Raw genomic sequence first — 13,516 nt, forward strand, 5'->3', positions numbered from 1 at the left:
TAAAGTCATGTCTGAATATTTTATAATTATTTTATGTTACATAACTTTACAAAACAAATATGTAAGTTACCGTTCATCATGTGTTTGGTATGAGAATAACAGTAGACAGTGCTATCCATGCATTGGTCATGGCAAAAAGTGTCTTTAATTTAATGCTTTTTGTACATTCTGTTTGAATTGGTAGATTGTGATTTTGATTGCTGTTAGCAAAATTTTCCTATGTGGTTGTGTATTGCAAAGGAGAGAAATATTTTTATTGACTTGTTCAATTATGTTGGACCCTGTATCAAGCATCCCAGAATCCAGTGCTATTTTAGATTTGAGCCAGAACACATACCTTTGACTGTTTTATTTTATTAATTTTGTCAGTGTAATGTTTATTATGAAATGGAATTATTGCTGTATGTGTGTGTCTTTGTAAAATTTAGTTATTTATGCTTATTTACTTTGAATTACACTCAGTGAAACTTGCATAATTTGGCATTATCAAAGAAGACAAGCAAGACTAGAAGTTTGATGGAGTCTGGTGGTCTTGAAGGATATTGTAGACCTTTCAGTATATTGTATACATAAAATTTCTCTTATTAAAAAAATTGAAATTATTCTTTTTATCAGTAATTGAAACACCAACATTTACATGCCTTGGGAAGCGCTTAATTTTTGGGTTCAGTTTGCTTATACATCCGCTTTTCCTTATCTTATCCCTGAATATTCCTATTTCTTTGAGTAGTAATATAGCCTTTTTTCTAGTGGGTTATGCTATTTACCATTTCTTATTAATTGTAGTAAAAAATAAAATCCATACAAACTGCTGCTAGGTGGTAAGTAATAATTAATCACTGAAATATGTTACTTTACTTTTGGTCTGCATGATATTTTTTAAATTTACATGCTGTTTGAAGTTGATGCAGAAATGTTGTTTAAATACAACTAAAGAATTCTAGCTGTGTACCATTTTATTTAATATCCGGAAGTTGTTACATTTAAATATTTACTGTACTGAAATATATATGCCATGATTTGTTAAATTCATTACTTTTAAAATTGATAGGGGTTTTTATTGGGGTGTACATCATAATATATTGAGTAATAAAAATGTTTCCCATGACTGTACAGAAGTTTTTTGAAAGTAAGTAACTATTTTCTTATCAGTTCCTGTCAAATATCGTTGCCTGATCTGCATTCAGAAGATTCTGAGTTCAAATCTCAGCCCAGAGAACAGCTGTCCTGACTTCGTATTTCTGTGCATTTCCTCAGTTGCTTCAGGCAGATGCTGGGATAGTGCCCATGGCAGCTTCCTTCCATATCTTTTCCAATTTATTATTCATTAATCATGCTGTTATCCTGCCTGATCACAAAATGTTCATATTTTCTGACAGGGTGACATCAGCTTTGAACTGAGTTGTCATACGCCTGTAGCTGTTTCCATTCACTCACAATTAAATAATAATACCAATTTTTTTTTTATATATATATATAAATATATATAAATTACATTGGACACTCAATTATCTGAGGTATATTTGATGTACGTACCATATCAGGAGGTTGCTGTATGCTTCTCTTCAGATGATTGTTACTTTATTGACAGACTAGACTAGCCCTATGTTCAGAAGGTCCTGAGTTTAATCCCAACTGTCAACACTAATCTTAAAGTAAAAAATAATAAATAACCAAATCTGCGACAAGCAATCATTGGAAGGTAGGCAGAGTCAACTCCTGAAGCATCATGCCTATCAAATATACATCAGACAATGGACAGTATACAATGTAATGTTGGTACCAGTATAATTAATTAACCATTGTCACAGTTTCAAAATATTCCATACTTGCGTCAAAAAAGTTGTGTGTATTTATTTATTAAAATTAACTAATTGAAGGTAAAGGGCTCCAACAGTTGGTAAGATGGTGTTATTAATAAAATGTTACATATTTTCGACCAAGATCATTAATTATATCAGAGAACCAGTGGTCTGACTAAACTCAGATTGTGTGTATTAATTGTTATTAATTCTGAATCCATGAAGGTACAATCTTGCTGTTGCTTCCTGCTTGGTGTTCAGTTTGCTGCAAATTTTATAACTTGGATATTCATTGTCATGGAAATAAGAAAGGCTTTCTAGTGTTGTTAGAATTATCAATAACGTTGTCAATTTCTCAGAGACTTCAGATTTACAATATATTAATTGAGCGTATGATAATTCTTTGTTTAGAAACTGGGAGAAATATTTTATGGTATAGTTACAAAGTCTTATTCTTTGGTTTGTATGCATATAAAGACAGATATGTGGAATTATCAACCTCTGGAATCTAAATATAGTGCATAGCATCAATTTGAAGGCTGATTATTGTAAAATCTGTATTTTTTTTAGAATTTCCTAACATTTGTTTCATATACTGGGTCCGGTGGAGGGCTTTGGTTAATTCGGTGATGAACCTTCGGGTTCCCTAAGCCTGCTAGTTAGTTAGTTAAACAGGGTTATTCTTAATTGCATGCATTAAATACAAGGATCATATTCTACTCTTACAATCAAGCCAGAGTTTCTATAATCGTATGGTGGAATCCACTTTGTTGGTGAAATATTGAAACGTTAAGCAGTGATGAGTCATGTATGCTACTGCCTGGACCCTTGAGGGCCTCTTGTTTGCATTTTTTGATGAATCAATTGCATCAGTATGAGCTGGCATAGCTCAGTCAGTATAGTGACTGGCTGTGAACTGGGCGACCAGGGTTCAATCCTCGACGAGGGCAGAGGATTTTTCCTCTAGCCTCTGCGTCTAGACCGGCTCTGGGGCCCACCCAACCTCCTATCCAATGGGTACCGGGGTCCTTTTCCAGGGGTAAAGCATGGCCCGGCGTGACGCTGACCACTCACCCACGTCTAGTGCCAAGGTTAGGAATGAGTAGGATCTATACCATCGCTCCCAGCAAACGCTTACATGGCGTATAGTGGGACGGCTTTACTTATACTTTACAACTCCATCAGTTACAGAGGGATGTGCATTTGCAGTTCAACAAACTGTCGTTTGCACTTGATGAACCTCCTGCACATATTACTCATTTTGGAATATGGGTTGGTGCAAATTTATATTACAGTATATCAATAAAAAGAGTGTGAATTGAGAAAATTTATCTGCACTTAATAAAACAAATTGTTTTCAGTTTGTAAAGCACCATACTCTCTTTTAATATATGCACAGCCATATGAAATTAAAATATTCCGAACTCTGCATTTTAGCTTGATAAATGTAAGATACAAGAATTTTTTGAACAGAGAGAGTTTAATGCCTTCTGCCATGGTATGTTAAGAATGTTAGGTAAGAAAGAAGGTGTCCAGCAACTTGAAGATAGTTGAGTGCATTATGTTCATGAAAGAAGTTTTTTGTGTCACCATTATTATTGTTTTATAAGACCCTTCTTGACTTGTCTCATGCAGACACACAACAAGGTTCATAAAATGTGTACTTAAGTTTAAAATCTGGTTCATGAATAAATTTATTTGTCATGTTCTTTGGGACTGCTGAAAATATTGTTTAGATTTGACTTATCTTACTTCAAGGGTTTGTTTACATGAAATATAACTTAATATGGTGGTTGCTAGCTAAATGTGGTGTGTGTTCTCGCTCCTCCTTGTTGCCTCGTTCGATACGCCCGTCCCTGCTGCATTCGTTTATAGGACTCTGTGGGACTTTCTCTTGATCGCTTAGATTCACCACAAGAAGCGGTCAGTACATCAACACATCATGGTTTAATCTTTATGCTGTCACTAACATTTGGTTGCATTGCTACTGGTTTCTGTTCTGTTTAACTAACATTCCTTTGATGCATGGAATGTCTTACAGTTGTACAAACCTGCACATTGGTTCTGAAAAGAAGATAACATTGAGGTTTTATGTATAAAACTTAGAGACCATTTTATATTTTTTTCACTGCACTGTGAAATTTCAATCACTTTTGTGATAATGATTATCAGGTGAAGTATAAAAATCAGTAATTTCTGTCTCATTACATAAAAAACACAACTTCTCTTTCCTGAGTGTCATCTAGAAGTCAGGAGGGACTGAAAGTGTTCTTTTCCGCACATAAGGAAGGTTCTTACAGAATGATGATAATATTATATTTTATAGTCCACAACTGTAATCTTGAGACTTGCAAGGAATGCAGGAAGTCCGTAGCGTTAAAGGCAGACAGTATCTTTTCTCCTTCACCACACTTCCTCACCCCGCAAGTCTAAAGATTACAGTCGTGGACTGTATGAAGTATTGTTTATGCGATATTCAACTCTTTTTGTTCCTGGTGGATGACATTTAACATACTGTAACATTTGAAAAGTGCCAGATTATGGTTTTATAATAAAGTTGGAACATGCTTTGTAAATGTAAATGGTAAAAATTCTTTTAAACGTTGCTGAATGTCCATTGCATGTTAACATGTGGTCCGGCTGGCTTTGCGTCTCTTTAGCATACCTCGAAACCATTAACCCCAGAGTTAAAGAGTGGCCACAGCCTCGTACTGTAGGGGTTTAAATCTCCGATTCTATCACAGTAAATATTAAAACACTATTGCTGTGTTTTGGTGTCAGGATAATCTAGTGTGATTACTGTTGAATAATTTCTTATGTGTTCCTTGTGTAAATGATGTTTATATTATAGTGATCTACTGCTTGTTTGAATATATAATTTGCTCTTGTAATTTTTATGTGTACACTCTGCATGAATGTTTCAACTTGTGTGTATTAATGCTTATAAAGTAGTTGGCATGATTAATAGATGTGGATGAAGTAGTAATTAACACTCTGACATATGTCAGTTGTATCCAAGGGCATAAAATTTTTGTTGTGATTTTCATCTCGGATATGACTAACATGTCTGAAATATGTCACCATGCAAAATAAACATGAAAATGTGATATATGAGTGCATAGTGCATAAATTTACAAATATTGTTCTATGGAGATAATTATTTAATAATTCCACAACATGACACTCCAATACAATGTGTCAGATATGTTTCAGAGGTCCTTGCTGCATCCATCATCTGGGCGATGACTCATTGCCCTGATGATGGAGGCAGCGAGGACCTCTGAAACATTGTTAAAATTCTACCAGACTACATAGTACTACAACCCAGAAGATAACCATCTTTGGACTCACTGTCATGAAAACCTCAAATCCTACTTATACAGAATACTTTTTTTCTAACCTAACCTAATGAAAAGGTGTATGAAATGCTTTGCATATTTGTTCATATCTACAGAATTTTAATTTAATGCATTTACTTGTGGTGTCATTTAAATTTACAAGTGTGTCATTAATTGTATACAATGACCGTGAGGTGTGTTCAATTATTAATTTTTATTTCAGCAAGTATGAGTTCTGACAATTAGATAATCAAATTTATATTATACTATATGTGTTACAGTGAGTATGTGAGTGAGTAAAAGTCCTAAACTTTATGGAAATCAGCTTTTTTGATTTGGTAAAATTATGTATAAATATGATCATTCAGGTTAGACATGAACTTTAGGATGTTGTATAAATGTTACTAAATTACAGGTAACAGGGAATATAGGCCCAACATTCATATTTGAGTTACGATATTTGAACTTATATAATACTTCTTTACTCAGGCAGCAGTTATATTTAGTAGGCATGGTCTTCTGACTATATGTATGCATTCCATTTTTGCTGTACCTGTAAATCATTTTCTGGAAAATTTTTCCACAGTTGTTATCATGTTGCTTAGAATGCCATAGTGATTCAAAATTGGACTCTAAACAAGAGGTTTTGAGTTTCAAAGGAATTGATATAGCATCTTTTTCCCTAAAAGTCTCCTACTAAACCAAGGGTGAACCTTACAGTTGATGGGGTCTTGAAATCAAGGAAATATGGTATTTTTACTTTTATATGTATAATTATAATTTACAATATACTGAATTTTGTTGCCCTCGGTGGACTAGTGGTTAGCATGCTCGCCGCTGAACCCAATGTTCGTGGGTTCAAACCCGGCCGAGGTCGATGAATTTTGAAGGGTGATAAAAATCTGTAGCATAACTTCATATTTTACTAGGGGAAGTAAAGCCGGTGGTCCCATGTATATTTACAGCCTGTAAAAGAACCTTACGAGCGTGAATGAGATGTTTTGTGAGCAAAATTCAGCGGCCATTTCTCACCAAAGTCTCTCCTGATTCACTACTAGATGGCTCTAGCAGACAAATCAGGATTGAGTAGAAATTGTGCAGATGCAGAGGGCTTGTCACTCATTACTCATAAATGCACACTTCAAAGACAAAGAAGACTCCCACGTGGGAAGAGGCCAAGGCTTGGCTCGGGTTGTTGCGCCAGAAACAGAATATACTGAATTTTAATTTTCTTGTTACTGTTTACATTTTGCTTAAAAAATGTTTATTGAGCTCAGGTTTTGCAGTTTGTTACATTTACTAGTACTTCAGTTTCATGAATTGAAGTACTTTTTTCTGTAATAAATTTTATAACTAGCATCTAGTATGCAATTCTGCATGATATAATTTCAGAGTACTGTGGAAGAACTGGTAGCTGCCACTGCATACTTTGATCTGTTCCTGCGAAGTGTAACAGAACCAGGTCTTCTTTATTCATTTGTCTGCTTCCTGCTGAAGGATAAATATGATGGTGAGAGGATCGTTGACAGCCTTATCCAAAGGATTAACACCAAATCACGGGTAATTGAATCTGAAAGGAACTAATAGGATCATAATTCTGTGGTTATATGCATAAAGTCCTCTCTCCATTAAGTCAGTTGTTGATCTAGTTGCTCTGTGATTATAACCATCTTCTGCTGCAAGTCATTCTATATCTATTGTTGCTTGGAAATTATTTAATTCATGAAGTAATTGCATTGTGGTGTCATGGTGATAGAAAATTTCTGAGGAGAAACACATATTCATAAGATTCAAAATAAATATGTAATTTTAGTAATATGCTTTAAGAAAAGCCCAAGTAATGATTATTAAAATCATGGCTGCTAGTGAATGACATGGTTGATGTTTGTTTTGTAGTTTTACATAATGTCATGATTGCATTTTAACATGAAGGACTGCTAGTTACTTCCAATTTGAAACCAGCTTTGGTGTGCTTATAATACATTCATTTGTTTTACTGATGGATGAGTCTAGCAACTGTAAATTCTCAACTACATAACAAGAAATTTTGGACAGATCTTATACATAAAGCTTACATTTATATTGCATTGACTTTCAGTCCTACAATTCTTGTGATGTTAATTTTATATTTAACTCATAGGGTAGTATGCTGGGCTGCTGCATGGTTGGTCATAGGATTGAATCTTCCTTGCTTCGAAAAATTCTTTATTTGTAGTCATAAATTATGATGATGTTGTTATTGTTATTGTTGTTGTTAGTAGTAGTAGCAACAGCAGCAGCAGTAGTAGTTGTCATAGTAACATTGATGTTTACTTTTTAGGATGAATTTAATGCTTAAGTATACAGATTCTGTCTACATGAAATTTGTCACATTTAACCCTAATTTTTACACCATTGCCATACTTATGGCTGTTTATTTAAAAATTGTATTTCATGTATAATTTGAGTGTCTATTATCTATTTTCATACAAAGTTGTATCTTTGTAGCTACAAATTCTCCTTTATTTATCAATGTAATACTAAAAGCTAAATGAAAACTTTATACAGGTACCATGTTGTTTCACATTCTTAAAAAACAACAGCATAATGTGTGTTACTAGTGTCACTTCCACTTGATGAGTTTGTGAACCCAGCACACTGTTACACAGCTGTTACATAAATAATATTTCACCTTTACTTGAAGTCATAATGGTCTTTACTACTGGTCTTAAATATTGGAATGAAGTTAAACTTTTATACTAAATAAGGTTTGTGTGTTATTTCCTGCAGTTATGTTTGGTGACCTTGGCATTATTCAAGACCCTAGTGGACCTGAATTGTGAAGATGTCATGTTGGAGCTAGTTTTCCGTCATCTAGTGCCATGCACCCATGTGATGTTGTCGCAAAGGAAAAGAGTTCGTGATATTGACCCATATTGTCATAGTTCAGACAAGTTCCTCTCCTTGTCTCCAGCATGTTGCAACTTATCAGTTCCTACTGTCCGTCCCTCGGTTGCTCCAGACTATAGCCCGCATTCTCTCATCTCTCCCAGCCCTTCTCTGCCAGCCATGCTTACCCCATCCGCCCATCACAGACGTAGTATGTCGTTTTCTGAATATCAGCCAGTATCCCTGCCGTCCACTAGCACACTCTATGGTCTGAAAGGTGAAAGCTTGTATGGAAATTACCATGCCTATCTTTGTGATGCAAGGAGAAGGATCAAAGAATGCGCTATTGCCTGTGTAAACTGGACCTATCCATATGATGGAGAGAATCCGCCCCACGACGCGTTAAGTGCAAAGAAAGAGAACAGGAACTGTGATAATAACCAAAGTCAGTGTTGTGAAGAAAGTGTAAATACAGAGGACTTAGATAATAATAAAGGAATTAAAGGGCTTAAAATGGAATCAGTTCTTCCAGTACCTGAGAAAGAGGGTTCAGAGAGTATAAACATGACAGAAAAGTGCGATGGGGATTATGCTGATAATTCTGTGCCCTCTTTTGTGGATGTAGGCAAGTCATCCATTGAAGAGGAACAGAAATCACAATCTGAACTTACCAGAAAAAAATGTGATGTGATGTCTGCAATAATGGAAAGTGAACCCTGCAGTAATTCTGATGACATAGACAGTAATAACACCAGCAACAGTTGTGTCACAAATGTTGCGCCAAATTATCACAGTTTACCGTCCATCGGTGAAAGTAGTGGTTATGAAAGTTTTGCTCTTAAAGGATCATCGGAGTCAACGCCTGAGAATGAACCTTGTGATGATCGGCAAACGGACTCTGATCCTGGTGTGTCATTGGACCAAAGGACACAGACAAGTGAACTGAAAAGTAAGGAAAGTAGCTCCGTATCACAGTTGAAAGAAACTTCAAGAGAAAGTAGCTCAGAGGGAAGTGTCGGTAATTCAGATACATCTCACAAAAATGTACCTCGACATCGACTAGGCAGTGGAAGTTCTATTTATTCACGAACTGAAGATCTTTCTTATTCAAAGTCTGAATTATGGCAGTTTAGTCGAAAGTTCTCTCGGGAAGGATCATACCTAGACATCTTCAACACAACACCAGACATTGGTATGTAGTTATTTCAATATATTTTACTCTTGTGTGTACTTAACATTTTATACTGTATTGAAAATGTCTTTTCCAGTTTCTGCTGTCAATGTACATTTATTCCTTACTGAGAAAGTTCACAGCATATCCCTTTCTGTACTTTATTTTTTTATATATTGTAGCCTTGTTATATTTCCAAGTATATAATTAATATCCAAAAGTAAATTTGGTTATAAATTATAAATAGTTACATTCTTCAAGATTGATATGTGAAGTGGTACCCAAAATTTATGATAATGCTGCCATAGCAGCACTAATCATAGTAGTGTGACTTCCTCCAGCTAGGTGGCCATAGTGTATGCTGTCATGAGTAGTTTATCTCACCTTCACCATTCTTTGTTGGGTCAGTTATGTAGTGTAGATGTTTATTGAAGGCATGTGTGACTTGTATTTGTAACTTCTTTAAATTAGCATTTTATGATACAGTGACTCCATCAAGTTTTGTTCCATGCTCAGTGAAATTGCTTCTGGAATGCTTGACATATTATGAGGATCCTTTGGAAGAAGTGGGTAAAAGCTCTAACTAAAATAGAAGTCACAATCAAAATCTCTACTTACCACTTCCAAAGGACACACAAAGTAAATTTTTCCTACCAGATGCCATAGATGCACTTTGATGGAGAGCAAGTATAGTTCCTATTTATTCTTTATCTTGGCACTGGATGGGGATGAATGGTTAGCATGCCCTGGCTGCACTTTGTCCCAGGGACAGGACCCCTGGTATGAATTAAGTAGGAGGCTGGTCTGGAAGCAGAAGCTAGAAGAAAAGGTCACACACATACAATAAAATTTCAAGGCAGAGCTGCGCCACCCTATGGGTGCAACGGGTGCATCGCACCCGGCCGGCAACTTGCTGTGGGAGCACAGAATTTTGTAGCATTGCATTGGAGTTCTGAAAATCAAGGGTGGTACCAGAGGGTAGCAAAGTATGCAATTGCCTATGGGAGCCGTGGTTGAAGGTGTGCTAAGAAGAATGGAAATTCATCCATAAATAAAAACATGGTAATCTAAAAATAGAAAAATTTAATACTTGTACATTAGGCAGCAGAATGTGCTTGCACCCGGGCGGCAGATATGCTCAGCATGGGTCTGTTTCAAGGACATACAGATCTGTTTTCTTTTGTGTTGGAGGTGTGCATTACAAATTTGTTCCTTTAGACAAAACTAGTAATCAACAGTATTATACAAGTGTGTTATGTGATATCTGAGAAAGTGTTTTGATATACGAAATGGAGATTTATTGCTTTATTGTGACAGTGCGTCAGCTCACATTAGTATTACATACAGTGTTTCGTGGCTATGAATAAGAAGACTTTGACCCCTCCCACATCCCCTTTAATTATTGCAACTTGTTTCCAGAGATGAAATTAAATGTTAAGGTAAGGAATTTAATGATGTTTTGTAGTTATCAGAACTCACAGCAGGTACTTTGCAGTACTATTAGGAAAGCAGAATTTCAGACACGTTTCTAACAGTGTCAGCATCATTAAGCTAGGTGTTAATCCACCTCTCAAAGGGAGTACACTGAAGGGGATCTGATACAAATTTGGCAACTTCAGCCACTTTTGTTGATAAGTATGTATAGGATATTACCTTGTATTTTTGTAAATAAGTGACATGAATATTGGAATATTTATTTATTGTCATGCTTGTGTTTCTCATTGGTAAAGTCATCCATTAAGTACAGTTTGAGATTATTTTGTTTGTGACTGCATTTTTTAAATTTTGTATTCTTGCTAAGCATTTATTTATTGTTCATTTGAAATATTTATATGGTTGTCAGAAGGATGTAAGTTGGTATAAATAAATTATTTTTGACTGAAGAGCCCTTCTTACCAAGCACCATTCTGAACTTAGATATTGAAATAGTCTAAGATGACTTTGGTAAAATCCGTGATTAATGGACAGACACATACGGTAACATCGAAGGTTTCCAGGATGTTTCATTCATATTTTTGGGTCCATGATCATGAATTATTCTTGAATTTCTTGTCCTCTCTTTATCGCCATAACTATGTGTCGATTTTGTCTCGTGCCCGATATTTATTTTGTCAGATTTCTTCAAGTTATGTGTTCATTTTTCTTATTTCAGACACATTTTGTGTTTTTTAAACAGTGGAGTGATGGTATTTTAAAACACCAGTAAGAAGCAAATGAATAGCTGTTCATTATTGAAGTGTTTTCTGCAATTCAATAAAACTGCATGTGTTATGAGATTATTTAAATTATCCAGCAGACCTTGAACTAATAAAAAAAATTATACCATGTAAACTTTGGGTGTGAGTGCTTAGCCCTGTGGGACGAGGTGCAGGTGGAGGGAGTGGAACAAGGAAAAGCATCAACCAATCAGGAGGCCACTTCCTAGCTGGTGTTCACAACTAATATTCACCATGAAAATATTTCTGCATGGTGATATGGAGTGACAAACAGCTTGTGCTGTGAGATGTGGACAGGATCTACCCTCAGTGAATTATATTCCTGTCTGGTAATACTGACAAATGCTAAAGGAAATCAGCAAATAAACTTTACTAGTGGAATAAAGGCGAGCTCGGTCAGTACTTTTATTCTGAATAGTAAATGTATTCCCTTCTCTTTGACAACACCCACATTATAGTTTCTGCATTCCTTCAAGTGCTACAGGGTTTGGTTCCAGACAGTATATTGAAACGCAGAAGCGGTGGACGTCTCTTAGCCAATGGCAGTTACATATATAATTTTAATTCAAACAGTGAGAGTATAGAAATATTGGCTATGTGAAAACCAAGATATTTACAATTTTTAGATGTGCTACAAACTATGACATACACACTAAGGTGCTAATTTTGAAAGAAATTTGGGCTCTCTGAATGAAATGCAAGAGATGAGTTCCTCCAGCGTTCAAAATGTGTGTGAATAGATGCTTGATTGATTGCAGAGAACAACTAATGTGGTTAAAGGATGGAGTTCTTGATTTCAGAAAAGTGTTATTTTTTCAGGCAGAAACTGGTATGAACACCTACATTTTTTAGCTGTTGCTATACTGAAATGTTCCATCTTCTGCTTAAGTTTCTTCATATTATTGTTAATGAGTTTTACAGTGAAGATTCCTGTGTTTCCAAAACCATATTGGATGTTAGGCCTGTATAATGTTTCATTTGTAAATGCTATACCCTGGTTAGGATTGCATAACATATAAGTGCATGAGTCAGAAGTGCATCAGTGATGACTATTCCAACAGATCCATGCCAGTCGTGCGTATATTTGGGATAAGGTAAAAAGTATTGAATGTTTCCGAGAACACATTTTGTGTTTGTGTTATAAAGACGAAAATTTACAGTTTTGTTTCATAATTTTATAGGAAAATATGAGATATTGAATTTTAAACAAGAATACAAAATGTCTGAATTACCATAACAAACTTTAACCCAAACAAATGCCAGTGGACTGTTAGAATCCCACTTTGGAAGAGATAATGAGCTGGAAATATACCACATAAGTGGTCAATACCATCATGCAGGACTTTGCTTAAAGAATGAACTGATTCAGAATATATATCCATGTTGGACATTGGTGTTAATGTTGATGAATTTTGAGTTCTAATATAGAGAGCTGGTTCTTTCATTGTCTCAGAAATATTAAAATTATTTGTCATGAGAGTACTTTCATTTTGTCAGCTGACTCACATGATAGGTTTTGGAACCAAAGTAGTAATTAACAAAACGCCATTAAACTCTTTTCTTAGTTGAACCACGCTTGTTAATCTTCAACAATCTATATTTGTATGATCCATCTTAATATTGTGTAATTTATGTATACAATATTCATCTGTCATACACTAGGATTTCTGTTATTTTATTATTAATAAAATGGAAGTACAGTCTTTGGTTGGTTTATATCTCTGACACACAAAACAAAATCATATTTTCTGGTGTACAGTACATTTCATTCATCATCTTGTTTCTAGGTCCATTCCTTGATGTGATTCTAAAGAAGCTAGAAGCCTTGCTGTCAAACAGTTTGTACGTGAACCTGCACCTTACTGGTCTCATCTCCCGACTTGCTGTATACCCCCAGCCTCTGCTGCATTCTTTCCTGCTCAGCCACTCTCTTGTCTTCCAACCAAGTATCCGCTCACTTTTTCAGGTAATTTATTCATTGTTTTAGATTAGTTCAATATCAATTAACTTAAAGGAGTCATTGACAAGTAGGGCTTGAGGTTCTTATGGCAGTTAGTACAAAGATCTCTGTCTTCTGATTTGTAGTGACAAAATGTCTGATAGAAGTTTACCAACATTTCA

General features: G+C 35.3%; 1 protein-coding gene across 3 annotated transcripts in view; it reads left to right on the forward strand.

Moving 5' to 3' along the window:
- The window catches only part of LOC110833098 (FHIP family protein AGAP011705-like), a 37,330-nt gene that overhangs the window by 11,893 nt on the left and 11,921 nt on the right, over positions 1–13,516 (forward strand). For 2 of the 3 annotated variants that reach the window (XM_022070747.2, XM_087347867.1), the window contains exons 7-10: positions 3,678–3,725; positions 6,533–6,700; positions 7,910–9,200; positions 13,183–13,361. In XM_022070747.2, coding sequence (XP_021926439.2) covers positions 3,678–3,725; positions 6,533–6,700; positions 7,910–9,200; positions 13,183–13,361 — 1,686 coding nt within the window. The remainder of the gene's footprint in view (positions 1–3,677; positions 3,726–6,532; positions 6,701–7,909; positions 9,201–13,182; positions 13,362–13,516) is intronic. The other variant, XM_087347868.1, reaches the window with a different exon arrangement.

This window comes from Zootermopsis nevadensis, unplaced genomic scaffold (assembly GCF_977971745.1).
Source record: "Zootermopsis nevadensis isolate Lab colony 2312 unplaced genomic scaffold, Znev_1.0 Znev_ptg000012l, whole genome shotgun sequence".
Taxonomy (NCBI): domain Eukaryota; kingdom Metazoa; phylum Arthropoda; class Insecta; order Blattodea; family Termopsidae; genus Zootermopsis; species Zootermopsis nevadensis.